At 42.4% G+C, this 14,260-nt stretch overlaps 1 protein-coding gene across 1 annotated transcript in view; it reads right to left on the bottom strand.

Annotated features, from left to right (window-relative positions):
• LOC142387977 (uncharacterized) overlaps window positions 1-14,260 on the bottom strand; it is a 58,549-nt gene that overhangs the window by 12,269 nt on the left and 32,020 nt on the right. Inside the window, exons 3-10 of the mRNA XM_075472775.1 lie at window positions 10,828-10,978; window positions 7,848-8,030; window positions 7,445-7,579; window positions 6,639-6,833; window positions 5,597-5,726; window positions 5,366-5,500; window positions 3,883-3,971; window positions 397-636 (exon numbers count right to left, since the gene is read on the bottom strand). Of these exons, the coding sequence (XP_075328890.1) occupies window positions 397-636; window positions 3,883-3,971; window positions 5,366-5,500; window positions 5,597-5,726; window positions 6,639-6,833; window positions 7,445-7,579; window positions 7,848-8,030; window positions 10,828-10,978 (1,258 nt within the window). The remainder of the gene's footprint in view (window positions 1-396; window positions 637-3,882; window positions 3,972-5,365; window positions 5,501-5,596; window positions 5,727-6,638; window positions 6,834-7,444; window positions 7,580-7,847; window positions 8,031-10,827; window positions 10,979-14,260) is intronic.

Genomic DNA, 14,260 nt, shown 5'->3' with positions numbered 1-14,260 from the left:
GTGTGTTTGCACAACAAATGTTATGGCACTTTCATTCATATGGCAGCACATTTAAAATAAAGCTAAATGCTAAAAGCTATACACTACTTTTGGATTCATTTTTGGATTCTGCGTACAAATGCGATTAATCGTGATTAATCAGGGAAATCATGTGATTAATTAGATTAAACATTTTAATCGTTGCCCAGCCCTATTATGAATCTAAACTTTTTCCAGAAATATTTGAATCAGGCCTAATTAACCTTAACGATTAGTGTTAATAATCAACTAAATGTAATCAGTCCATGAAACAAAAAAACAAGAGCAAAATGAATCCACTGAACCATGTTTTTCATTTAAATTAGCTTTGGTTAAGTTTCCTCATTGTGATAAAGGGGGACGCTTCATTTAACCCACCTTCACCTCCCCGTCCGTTTGCACAGCTTTGGAACAGGAAGTCCTCCTCTCGGGTGGGGCGGAGCTCTGGACTCGTAGCCACGCCTTCACGCGTCCTCCGTCGAAGCTCAGCGACTCGCCGGCTTCTCTCTCAGGGGTCGAGGTCGTCCACTGGTCCCTGCGGGGCGCAGCGCCCTCCTGTCCGGCTGCCACTGGCGGGAAAAACCCGGGCTGGGAGGGCTCCGGCCATTCGTCCAGACCCTGCAGAGTCAAAGCAGAACAAAGTTTGGACCAATCGTCCATGTCGGCCGTTTATGTCGGCCACAAAGCCGTGGCTTCTCGTGCTTTTCATCGGTATTCAGAAGATAGTCATAGTGATACTTTATTTATAGAGCAGATTTAAAACAACCTCAGTCGTTTCTGGTCTAAAACGGCTCAAGACCAGATATAATATCATATCCCAGATATGATATTATATCTCAGATCTGATGTAATATCTCAGATATGATGTAATATCTCAGATCTGATGTAATATCTCAGATCTGATGTAATATCCCAGTTACGATGTCATATCTCAGATATTCCCAGGGATGAAAAGTAATTCCTGAATTAGAGCCATCTCCATTTTCCTCTTGCGGATGTCCACCACAGCAGTTGTTGTCTCGACCTTCTCAAGCTTAATTTCCATCTACGACGACTACTTCTTCTCCTGAATTACAACCAGCGTCGTAGCCTGCAGCGCCACCATCTGGTGACATCACACAGTCGAGTTCCTTCACTTCAAATCAGTCAATGGAAATAAAGTACGTCTGAGGTATTTTTGCAGCTGTTGAAAGTAGTGTTTCAGATTTGCTTTGCCAATGAATAAGAACCCAAAATCTGCTCCGTTTAACCAGAGAGGTGGGTGCTGAAGAAGCTGGAGAGGGGCGTGCATGCAGCAGTCTGCAGCGTTCCAGCACCAAAAAAAACAGGTCACACAGTCGCAGATTTAATGAAGAACGGGCTGACATCACGCCTTTGCTCGACCAATAAATAACAAGGCTTTGATGTCTTTGTGTTCATCCTGCAGCTGCCATCACAAGCTAATTCAGTTTTACTGTTTTCTGTCGGGCTTCAGAGTTCACCGACAGTGCAACCGTGTGCGTGTCGACTTCAAACCCGCCGAATCATTCATGCTCGTCTTGTTTTTTACGTCACCGCCCTCCCTCGTCATTATTTCTGTTTCTCTGGTTTCATGTCTCCTCTGCCAGAAAACAGGCTGAACCCGACAACATGTAAAGCTGCTACGTTCTGCGGGCGTCATCAATAAATCAGTGGAAGAGGGTGTGAGCTGCTGTAACCAGCCTGCGACGGGGAGCGCTTTCAGTGTGTCGGAACATCGATGCCTCTGTTAGTGTGTGAGAGGTTCAGATGGGAAACATCTGGGTCAGAGCAGAACAACACAAACATTATGAAATTAGGAGAAAAACGCCACAAGTTTGCTCACATTTAGACCCGGCGCAGCATGTTTGAGTTGTCTTACCCAAAATTATGGCTGGGCAACGATTCAAATGTTTAATCTAATTAATCACCTGATTTCCCTGATTAATCTAATTAATCGCATTTGTACGCAGAATCCAAAAATGAATCCAAAAGTAGTGTATAGCTTTTAGCATTTAGTTTTATTTTAAATGTGCTGCCATATGAATGAAAGTGCCATAACATTTGTTGTGCAAACACACTTTTAACATCAGCATCTTTCTGTAGTTTTTATGTAGAAGCCTCGCTCCACTGTCTGTTTCCTTGAATGACTTGCTGCTATCAGTTGTGTGTTTTGCCTTTAAGTGATATTTTAGACTGGAACTACTACGCTGAGAAGACAATTCAACTTGGCAGTGGGGCGGTCGGTGGCGTAGTGGGTACAGAGGCTACAGTCCTCGCTGCAGCTGGCGGCCCTGTGCTGCATGTCTTCCCCCTCTCTCTGCCCCCTGCTTCCTGTCTCTCTCCAACTGTCCTATCATTAAAGGCATAAAAAGCCCCAAAAAATATTAAAAAAAAAAAAAAAAAAAAAACTTGGCTGTAAATGCAGGAGTTTTTTTTTAACATTTATTTTGAAATACGTGCTTTTATGTTGAAACAAGTAAAACAGGAAGTAGCGCCGGTTAGCTCCGTGAGCTTCACACAGACACAGCTGTGTTAGAAACCGCATACTGCATACTAATCGATCAGACGGTATGCAGAGCGTTTACCCACAATGCATTTCGCTCCTGCCCGAGCCGAAATCAGCCGGCCTGAAGCTGATTTCTCTTAAGCTCTAAACTCTGTAAACTTTAGCAACATTTGAAACATTTTCAGGTGAGAAAGTAGTCGTTTAGATCCCCAACGTGTTGAAAACCTGATAAAATACCGGCTGTTTACAATTTTGTTCCCACGAATTCGGCGCTGCTAAAGCTAGCCGCAGTGAGCAACGCACTTCCTGTTATTTTCACAAAATAAAATACCCGTTGCCTTTTATCGTAGGGAAAGCCATTACAATACAATTGGTGCTTTTGTTTTGAAAACAGGAAGTGAACCTACCCTCGTTGTAGCTAGCTTGAAACTGCCGTTTTGACAGGAAATGACGATCGGCGACGTCACGTTACGTTGCATCTTGGATAGTTTGAGTATGAGTAGTAACCTCATGATGCATACCCAACATTTCGGAGAATCTAGTATGCATCCGGAAACTTAAAAAAAGTTAAAGTTCGTAGGAGTAGTAGGAGAAGTAGGAGAAGTAGGAGAAGTAGGCGGTTTCGAACACAGCCATTGTTGTTCACTCTCCGTCGACTCCAATTGATTCTGGTGCTAGCCTAAAGTGAGGAGACCCATCCAATATGGCGGCGACGCTGTTACGTTCCAGCACGCCATGAGGCGTCTACGTATATTAAGTCTATGCAGAGACCGAGGAGCACCTGTAGCGGTGATGTTAGCTGCTGGTTTATCTTTATTTTATTACTCCATACTTCGTGGTGTTTGCTGTAACTGTGTAAATGTGATGCAGAGAAGAAGTGGAAGTTAAAGAATCCTAGTTCTGACCGTGCAGATTGCCTCAGGGGAATGACTCTGCCGTTGGTTGAGAAGCAGCTAAAGTGGCCAGTATTACTTTGATTATTTATTGGTACCAGCGACAATGCTAAGAATGCTATTTCTTTAATGATTACAACAACTAACGTTGTCTTTTACTTTGTTTACTCAAACATTTAGTTCTACAGTGCAGACAGCAACAGACTTTTACAATAATAAATGCGCGATAAAATATTTATCGCGCATTAAATAATTAGCGAGTTAACGCGACAATAAAGAGTTAACTCGCCCAGCCCAAGTTAAAAGCTTAAAATAAAAGGCATCAAATGTCAACAGTAGAAGAAGAAGAAGAAGAAGAAGAAGAAAAAAAGGTGTTAGCTTAAGGTGAAAAGTGCTTCTCATCGATATTTCTTTCTTTTAACCTGTAAGCACATGAACGTGAGCTCAAACTCTGCTGTGACTGACCCAGTCTGCTTCCTGGTTTGTGATGTCAGAGCGAGAGTCGAAGGAACTGATGTAGCTCCACCTCTTCAGTTCGTCTCTGTGACACAGACCTACGGCACAAAAACAAAAGGAAAGAAAAAGGTTGAAATCCTCGTAAAAATCATCTAAAAATCTGTTCCGGGGGTCTTTTGGTCTCATCAACACGAAGAAGAAGAAGAAGTTTGTGACTTTTCAGGCAAAATTTAGTTTCAGGAAGCTCAAAGGTTCCTTCAGCCTTTAACATTTTCTTAACCAACCAACCAATGCAGCACTGCAGTCCAAAGCCAGATCATGCACAGCCAGAAGGGATCCAGTTCCGGTTCAGAGACAGAGCCCAACTTAGGACCAGCTCTTTCCTTTTTGACCGCGAGGAACCGGCGCCATCATACTGGTTCTTAAAAAGAACCTCGATCAAGCCGGTCTTGGCTTAATGCTCAACAAACCCTGGACTTCCCTCAGCGGGGTCACATGGCTCTGAAAGGATCAGATTATTGGCTAAATTACAGTAAGACTGAGTTGAGCAAGGGTAATTCTCCTTGGATATGTGGCGGTGAATGAATGGGATCAGAGGCACAAAGCGTGTCATACCCCGGTATGATAGGTGGCGCTGTACCCATTCCAGCTGTTGCTAATAGAGCCACTTCCTGTTGACCTCTTCACCACCAACAACAACAACAAACTCAGGCATTGGAGAAAGATGGAGAACGCAGAGCCAGATGAAGCTACGTCCCTCTACATTTGGTCTGTGATGAGCTGCTTGCTGCACAAACTCGATGCCCAACGGAGCATTCTCCATCGCGTTGTTTGATTCTTTCTGACGGCGACAACAACAGGAATATCGTCTCCTTTGACTTCCGGGTCACGACCCCGGGAAAACATCTGGAGCATGCGCAGAACGCAAAGTCTGATTCACCACGTGCTTCAGCGTCTACAAGCAGGTTTAGAGTGACTTTCAACCCAGTTATCTCGGGGTCTGAATCCGATCCGATCCAGTTGTTAGTCAGATTAAGGTGTCTACATGCACTTAATAACTCAGTCTGATTGTAATTTAGCCAATAATCCGATCCTTTCAGGGCCATGTGACCCCACTGAGTGATGATCCCTCTGCTAGAAGCCTGTTTCACACACACATCAGTTCAGCTGTTTGACCACCTCTGCTGTAGGCAGACTACCAGTAGTATGATGACACTTTTATCTTATTTTATCTTATTCAATTTTGTTGTATTTTATTGCTTTCACTATTCTATTATTGTTTTTTACTTATTCTCTTTATTTATTATAAAGCACTTTGGAAAACCGTAAAGATTGTCTGCAAAGGGCTGTATAAATAAAATACATTACAAACAGTCCTGCCTTGAACCTGCACTATTAAAAAGGGTTCTGAAACTTTCCCGTGCAGCATTATTTAGACCCTGGTTCGTCCATCGTTTTTTTTTTTTTACCACCTGAAAACTTCACTGCTTACCTGTGCCGGCACTGAAATATGAAGAGTCTGCGTCGTCGTGGGAGACCGAACGCCCGATGTCGACTGAGGGGTCCCACTCCAGCCCCATGAGCTCATGGGTGGGCGAGGATGGAAGACGACGAGGTGAAGGCAGGTCTGAGGAGAATGCCGACACCAGGTAAATGATTTCTCCTTGTGACGTATCTGATAACCGACACGTTCGTCTGTAATCCTAACGACATTATGTTTTACCTTCAGGGTGGTTTGAAACCGAAGGGAAGTCCGAGTAAGTTTGCTTTAACGCTCCTTCTTCTTCTGGCAGAGTCTCTGAGGGACAACCAGAGTCTGTGGGCTGAGACAGAATCCAGTCATCCTCAAACACCTGGAGGAGGAGGAGGAGGAAGAGGAGGAGGAGGCAGATTCAGGAAAACAGGCCAGATTTACAACTTAATTACCCTGTAAAGACAGCTTGCTTTTTGGGATTATGTCACTTTTAATGCCAAGAATGAAAATGAAACACTGATAAAAACTTAAAGTTTTAAAGACGGCTTTATGTTGTAATTAAATTGAATATAGAATAATTATTTGAATAGTATAATTTAAGCATCATTGGTGCAGAAAACTACTATGTTACAGACACATTCTAAAACTTTATAAAAACCAGCACTCTTTACACACACGTTCAATTAAAAAAGGCACAAACTTCAATATAGTTTTAATACTTTTGGACAAATCTGTCAGTTTTTGAATATTGAAATTTATTTTTGATTTATTCATATATTAAAATTTTAGGGCTGGGCAACGATTAAAATGTTTAATCTAATTAATCACATGATTTCCCTGATTAATCACGATTAATCGCATTTGTACGCAGAATCCAAAAATGAATGCAAAAGTAGCGTATAGCTTTTAGCATTTAGTTTTATTTTAAATGTGCTGTAAATGCAAGAGTTTTTTTAACATTTATTTTGAAATACGTGCTTTTATGTTGAAACCAGTAAAACAGGAAGTAGCGCCGGTTAGCGCCGGTTAGCGCCGGTTAGCTCCGTTAGCGTCACACCTGTAGCGGTGATGTTAGCTGCTAGTTTATCTTTATTTTTATTACTCCATACTTCGTGGTGTTTGCTGTAACTGTGTGAATGTGATGCATTCAACAGACTTTTACAATAATAAAACCTGCGTTAATGCGTGATAAAATATTTATCTGCGTTAAATAATTACCGAGTTAACACGCCCAGCCCTATAAAATTAGTTTCCTCGCTGCGACCCCTGTATATAACATCTGTGCGAGTACCAGTCTCATGCTGAGAAGACGAGTGTGCGTCTGTGCGATGTTGTTGTAGACGTGGCTGCAGCGCCGCAGCAGCTCCAGCAGCCGATTCTCGACACGCTCGGCATCGGCCGGCTCGCTGCGCTGGATCAACGCCTCGCCACGCCGCAGCAGAGCGTTCACACGGCTCACGTTTTCACAAACACACTGTTGGAAAGACTGCACACGGGACAAATATTACACAATGGCTGTGTTCGAAAATCGCATACTGCATACTTCCATACTGCATACTCATCGATCAACAGTATGCAGAGCGTTTACCCACAATGCATTTTGCTCCTGCCCGAGCCGAAATCAGCCGGCCTGAAGCTGATTTCCCTTAAGCTCTAAACTCTATAAACTTTAGCAACACTTGAAACATTTTCAGGAGAGAAAGTAGTCGTTTAGATCCCCAACGTGTTGAAAACCTGACAAAATACCGGCTATTTACAATTTTGTTCCCACGAATCCGGCGCTACTAAAGCTAGCCGCAGTGAGCAACGTACTTCCTGTTATTTTCACAAAATAAAATACCCATTGCCTTTTATCATAGGGAAAGCCATTGCGATACAATTGGTGCTTTTGTTTTGAAAACAGGAAGTGAACCTACCCTCGTTGTAGCTAGCTTGAAACTGCCGTTTTGACAGGAAATGACGATCGGCGACATCACGTTACTTAAACTTGCTTACTAACTCAACAAGTTAGTATGAGTAGTAGGAGAAGTATGCGGTTTCGAACACAGCCAATCTGAAGTATGCATGAGGTGGGAATGTAGTTCTAAAAGTACACACCTGCAACCGTCTCAGCTTTTCACAGGTACTTCCTGTTTGGTGTTCTACCTCCATCAGACGGTCGTCCATGTCAGCCAACCAGAGTGCAAGCTCCTCCCACTGTGCATCAAACTCCTCCCACTCCGAGACAAAAAGCTGAAAGAGAAAACATTCATTAGTGTTAAGTTCAGTGTTACACTCATTTTAAAGCTAATTTCCCAAAATAAGTCCCAAAAAGTGACAATTACACCTCAAAAAACTGCCGTAAACGCCACCAACGATGACATATTCAAAGGAGCATTATTTACATGTAAACTGATCAGAAACTTAATTATTTTGTAATTAAAGGTAAGAGGAGAAAATAAGCCAACATGTAATAAGAGACAGAACTGTTAAAAAGTAGCTGGAGAGTAATTATCCGGACCTGCAGCCGTCCTGTGATGGATTCCAGTTTGGCGTTGACATCATCCCATCGTCGGCCACATTCCCTCGCCGACGCCAGCAGCCGAGCCTGCATGGCGCCCTGAAAGAGTCGAGTTAAGGTCCGATTCTTCTGGGTCAGACTGTCCAGTTGGACGAGGTGAGATCCTGCATCACGCCGCAGCCTCTGAACACACACACAAAGCAAATGTGAAGCAGTGCACAGGAGACGGCCTTCTTCAGCAACATGTCTTCAGAAGTAAAACCATCGGAGCATATTTCAATATAAAGTGCCACATCCCATCTCTCCTAAGGTCATAGTCATAGTTTAGGTGCACCCCAAGGCTGGATGCTGGGGCCCCTTTTCTTTTAAATGTGAAGCAGTGCACAGGAGACGACTTTCTTTAGCAACATGTCTTCAGAAGTAAAACCATCGGAGCATATTTCAATTTAAAGTGCCACATCCCATCTCTCCAAAGGTGCACCCCAAGGCTCGATGCTGGGGCCCTTTTTCTTTTAAATGTGAATCAGTGCACAGGAGACGACCTTCTTTAGCAACATGTCTTCAGAAGTAAAACCATCGGAGCATATTTCAATATAAAGTGTCACAGTAAATCCCATCTCTCCAAAGGTGCACCCCAAGGCTCGATGCTGGGGCCCCTTTTCTTTTAAATGTGAATCACTTTGTTGGGTATCTGCATAAACGACTCATTGACTGAACTATTGATCATTTCATCAATGCAGTTTATCCGTCACAGCATTTGAATAAAAATTCTTCTTCTTCTCTCTGTAAGAACTCTGGGTTTCGTGACCGATGACCAGTTCTCCATCCGTGTTGCATCCGTCTCACAGTCGGAGCTCTTTTCACTTTACAGCATCAGGTTGTATCCGACTCAGTGTGCCAACAACTCCTGTTACAGACCATAGTTACCTCTCACATAGACTTCTACAACGGTTCCACGCAGGTTTCCCACCATACAGAGCAACATGTGCACAGATGGTTTAAAAAAGCAGCAAAGCAATCTGGTGTTCAATCAATCAAAACAGGAACATGAATACAAATCAAGTCACTGATGCCAATACTTCCCACAGAGTGACTTCTGGGTCTGCAGCCAGCAGTTTAAACTCAGTTGCCTTCCTCACACCCAAACTGGCCTTCCTGTGCACCTCTTTAACTGATCTTTCTGCTCTCTTTGCTGTAGATTTAGCTCTCAGCTCTTACACAAAAGTTTCCAAAGTATGTCCGACTGCAGCCTGTGGTTGGATCATCCATCTCTACCCACATCCAGTTAGACTGGTTAGCTTTAGGGGCTAGGATAATGACTGAAGCTTCAATGTTGTTCCTCACTTTGATTAAAAGTGTCTCAAAGGCAGAGGTGGGTAGTAACAAGTTACATTTACTTGAGTAAGTTTTTTAAAACATTATACTTCTTGGAGTAGTTTTAAATCTCTATACTTTCTACTTTTACTTGAGTAGATGTGTGCAGCAGAAACTGTCCTCTTACTCCGCAACATTAGGCTACAATGAGCTGGTTACTTCTCTTCTTACCTCTTTGGTATTCTACGCCTCATTATTTTTATCCCCCCGCGTACGCCTCATTTTAATGTTTTATTCTGACAGAGAGAGAGACTTCCGCCAAAGGCTCTACCACCTGACTGTGTTCCACCAATCAGACGCAGCCGTGCAGTCTGGTCACGTGACCGTACTCGATCTCAGCGGCGGGACGGGTTAGCTTTAGCATTAGCAGTGGTAGCAAACAAACAAAGAAACAGATGAAACATGTCAGAACCAACGGTGGGAAATGAAGACGCAGACGAGGCCTCATACTGAAAGCATGTTTACCTTACAAAGAGTGAGAAACAGCAGCTACATTATGTGTCTTCTGTGTCAACCAAAACAAACGCACATTTCAGCAGAAACTCAACATCTAACTTGAGGAAACATGTAGCGCTAAGTTTCCTAAACTCGTTTTTCCCCCATGGATAGGTGAATGTTTGTTTTTTAGGTTACATATGGGTTACATATGTTTTAAACATTTCCTAAGTCTCTTTTATTTTTTATTGAAGTACTTGCATTTACCTGGATTATTTTAATTTAAGCTATTTTGTAATTAATTCATTCATTTTAATCTATTTTATCAACTGGATGAACTCTAATTTGCCTAAAGATGATTATTTAGTATTTTTGTCTGTCTGATTGAATGCTTGTGTTAACAAATAAATCAGACGTTACTCAACAGTTACTCAGTACTTGAGTAGTTTTTTTCACCAAGCACTTTTTTACTCTTACTCAAGTAATTATTTGGATGACTACTTTTTACTTTTACTTGAGTCATATTATTCTGAAGTAACAGTACTTTTACTTGAGTACAATTTTTAGCTGCTCTACCCACCTCTGCCCTAAATGACTGAATGTAATGTTTTAGAAAACAAAGATGGAGATACAATGTCTCATTGTGTGTTTGTAATTCCTTAAGAAATACAGAAATCCATCTTTAATCCATGAATGGAAACATCACTGCTGCCATGAGCTGGTTGCTCATTTCGTCAGCCATCATCTGTATCTGTAATACGTATTACATCTCTGCACTAACAAGCAGAATCCACAGCTGCACTCTCATACGTGGTTATTTAAGGTGGCCGGACATCTGGGTGTTCACAGTAACTCCGCCTGCTTCAGCTTTACGACCGGCTGCTGAGTGATATTTACTCTCTGCTTGGATTAACCGCTGGCTGAACTTTAGCCGAACTTTAGCTGGAAACCAGTTCTTTTCTTTCCTTATAAATGCCTCACAAGACAAATACAGACATCAAACACAGGCATGCATCAGTCCTGACACGAATACAACAAAAGCGGAGGCTCAGTTCATGATGCAACACAGCTGGAAAGAAAGATTTTGCTTCAAACACCTGCAGGATTGGACTGTTTGACGTGTTGAATGGTAAACTGCATCCTCAGAAATCTTTGCTTTGTTAAAGCGTACCTCAAACCTCCGCAGCTCTTCCTTGGCAGCGCTGTAGTCGACGTGGGCGGAGTTTGGAGAACCGACGGCCTGCTCAGCCAATCGCAGCCAAGCATCCAGGTGGTCGTGTTCCTTCATGAACTCGTGCCAGAGCACCCACCTCTGTTCCAACCTGCAGAGCGGAAGAGACCAAGTTTAATCTTCAGCCGGGGAGTTCGGCTCCACCCAAAAGAATCTGAAAAGTTTGTTGAATCTGTCCCAGAATTCCCATGAAACAGCCAGCATCTTTACACCGTTTCTGTAAAAGTGAAAGCTACAGAGGCTTAAGGCCTCAGTATGCGTCTCCGTCCGCTATCCGTCAATCCGTCTCCGTAGTCACGGAGAGGCTGTTAACCTTTCGAAGTTCTCCGGCAACTCACCTCCCGATCAGTAGGCGTCGCTACTCGACGTCTATCGTGAAAGTCGTTGATTGATTGTTCACCTTGTGGAATAACACCTCATTGAAAAGGCTGAAGCGGTCCCGAGTGGGCGGCCAGATGAAAGCCTACCTGAGATGAGTCTAACACCCAAATTACCGGGGTCACCAGGGGCTGGAAATGAGAGGGATGATGACAATCCTGCATCAGCTGCAATGATCCGTATGTTGGCAAACACGAGCTGGACTTTAAGCCATCTCAGTCATCTCTGCAAAAGAAGGAGCAACAGCTCGTCGCGATGATTCGATGGCTTCAACTTTGTCCTAACTTTGGCTTAATTCTCCATCTTTTCGCTCCAGATTCACAGCTGTTAAATTTCAGTTTTTTTTTTACTCTCAACTTGGATTTGAACTCTTGAGTTTCTTTGGTTAAATTCTGAAGGTTTGTTTTCTTTTACTGTGCATTTAAGTAAAGTGATAAAAATCAAACGTGTTCATGGCAACTTGGGGTGACTGAGGCTGAACTCACAGAGCAGGGAGTGGTCCCCAAAGTGGGATCCAAAGGCTTCGAATTCAACACTTTGACCCATTTTAGGCCTCACAATTCCCTAAGAAATAAGACTCCAACAGGTAAATGGTCTTTTTTACTGCATAATGAGTCTAATTTCAGCATATTTGAGTGTAGTTGCAGTGAGAATCGGGTTTTGATTTATGGTCGCCTACGGAGACGCTCTCCATCGCTTGCGTGCGTCGGCCAACATTCCCATCTATCTATCCGTCGAGGAGACGGAGACTCGCAGAGACCACAAGGGTTTTGATTGGTCGGCTAACAACATAATTTCCGGAATCACTTTTCCGGTTTAGCTCCTTCCTCTCAGAACAACAACACCGCCATTTTTGAAAGAGTTTACTGTGTGCCGGTCAACATTTGGTCAAAATTATTTGCATTTCAACATCAACAAGCTCCAACTCCAACAACAGTCTTTCTCTCTCGGTCGCCATCGTTTACTGTGAGGAGTGGAACGGAGCCGGAAGGTGAACAAGCAATCAACCACTTTCACCATAGACGTCGCCAGATTGGGTCGTCTAACGTAGCGCCGCCTACTGATCGGGAGGTGAACTGCCTTGGGTATCCGACATCCCAACGGAGAACTTCGAAAGGTTTTATAGCCTCTGCGTGACCACGGAGACCGATTGACGGATAGCGACGAAGAAGCATACCGAGGCCTTTAATCCCCCTTCAGAAAAGCCAGGGTTTACTTGGCTCGATCAGCTAACCACACCTAAGCATCCCCTGCCCACCGACTCCGACCCGATATGATCACCAGTGTTTGACGGTAAAGAAAACAGTTCAAATATATAATAAGAAACACTGAGTGTTTGTGTGAATGGGTGTAGAACTGAACTATTCACCATTTCTAGCATCCTAGTTTCTGCTTTGTTCATTAACTGAAAACTTTTCCTCCTTTAACCTTTCCTGATATATCGGTCGGGTTAATATCGGGGAGGTTTAGTTGCTTTTTAAGTATTCACAGTGTGCTTTATAAAAATCTAATGGGTCTTTAACACTGCGTGGCAATTTTGATCATTTTTTAAAAGATATCTTTAAGGCTTTAACGTTCACTTCTAAAATCTGAGAGTAGTGGAGACGCTGAAGGGAAGAGACTGTCCACAGGTCAGAATATATGATATGATTAATGCTAAATATTATCTGAAATAAACACCTGAACCACAGCAGACGTGGACTGAGAGTAGGAGACCAGCTTTTTCTGTTGAGCAGCTAAATTCTTATGGAGCTGGGATTTACTTCAACTCCACCAAACCGATCGCATCACACCTGGAAAATAATAAAAAATGGCCAAATTCTGATGTCCAGGTTTAGGTAACCCCAACTCTAAAGCATCAATGAACCAAAAAATTTCTAGGGGTGGGCTAAAAAAAAAAAAAAAAAAAAAAAAAAAAAAAAAAAAAATCGATTCATGTACATATCGCAATTTTTTTATGGGATGATTTTAAAAATCGATTTTTTTTCTCCCCTGAATCGATTATATTACATCATATCCGTGTCCAGAAAAACTTCATCAATTCATTACATTAAGTTATGTTAAAACTAGCCCACATTTGTGCTGTGTGGACATTTCAATTCATTTTGTAACTGTAAACTTAAAAAAAAACAACTCTTTTTTTCTCAGTTGAAATAAATGTCGGCTGCTGGACTGACTGACACAGACTGATGTGCGTTGTTTATGGGAACGACATTCATTCTAGAAGTGTATGATTAAACTTGTTTGTTTTTTTTAATGAGGAAGAAAATTGCAATTACTGATTATATCGAATCGCAATACTTGTAGAAATCGCAATTATCAAGAATCGTGATACAATCGAATCGTGACCAAAGCATATCGTCCCACCCAGGGGCGGAGCATCAAATTTGGGGCCCCAGGAACAACCACTACCATGCATATTTGAACCAACATCAACCCTATGTTAGGCTTTTGGGAGACTTGTATAGGCTAATAGTTATTAGGAAAATAAATACATTTAAGACAAATATGGCTTCTATATCACAATTATGTGGTAGCCAACAAAATGAGAGATTATTTTTTAGTTATTTGACTTCGGGCTGCTATCACAGTGGTATGCAACGGAATGGGAATGGGATAATCAGTTACTGTAGGCTGTAATTTTGACATTTGGGCTCACCTTTCATGGGAAAGAAATCAGTCAGCAGTTGCTTTCCTTTATTTTGTTTCCTCTGTCTCTCTTGCCTTTCTTTTCTTTTCTGAAAGCCTGATTTTTATTTTTGGATGACATCTTTCATGTGCCGGCTGCTGCGTTTAATGCCTAATAATGAAGTGAGTGAAATTTATTGCGCATGTACAATCAAAAGTCCGCCAGAAGGCGGACTAAACCAATGCACACTGATAATGGGGGTGTCTGATATAGATTATAGCCTATTTGCAGGCTGGGATATACATTTCAACAGATATATTTCCAGAGAACATTGGATTTGCATAAATTACCAACATATTATTATTA

This window comes from Odontesthes bonariensis, chromosome 9, assembly GCF_027942865.1.
Source record: "Odontesthes bonariensis isolate fOdoBon6 chromosome 9, fOdoBon6.hap1, whole genome shotgun sequence".
Taxonomy (NCBI): Eukaryota; Metazoa; Chordata; class Actinopteri; order Atheriniformes; family Atherinopsidae; genus Odontesthes; species Odontesthes bonariensis.
The sequence above is the reverse complement of the archived record's forward strand: the minus strand, read 5'-3'. Positions and strand labels throughout refer to the sequence as shown.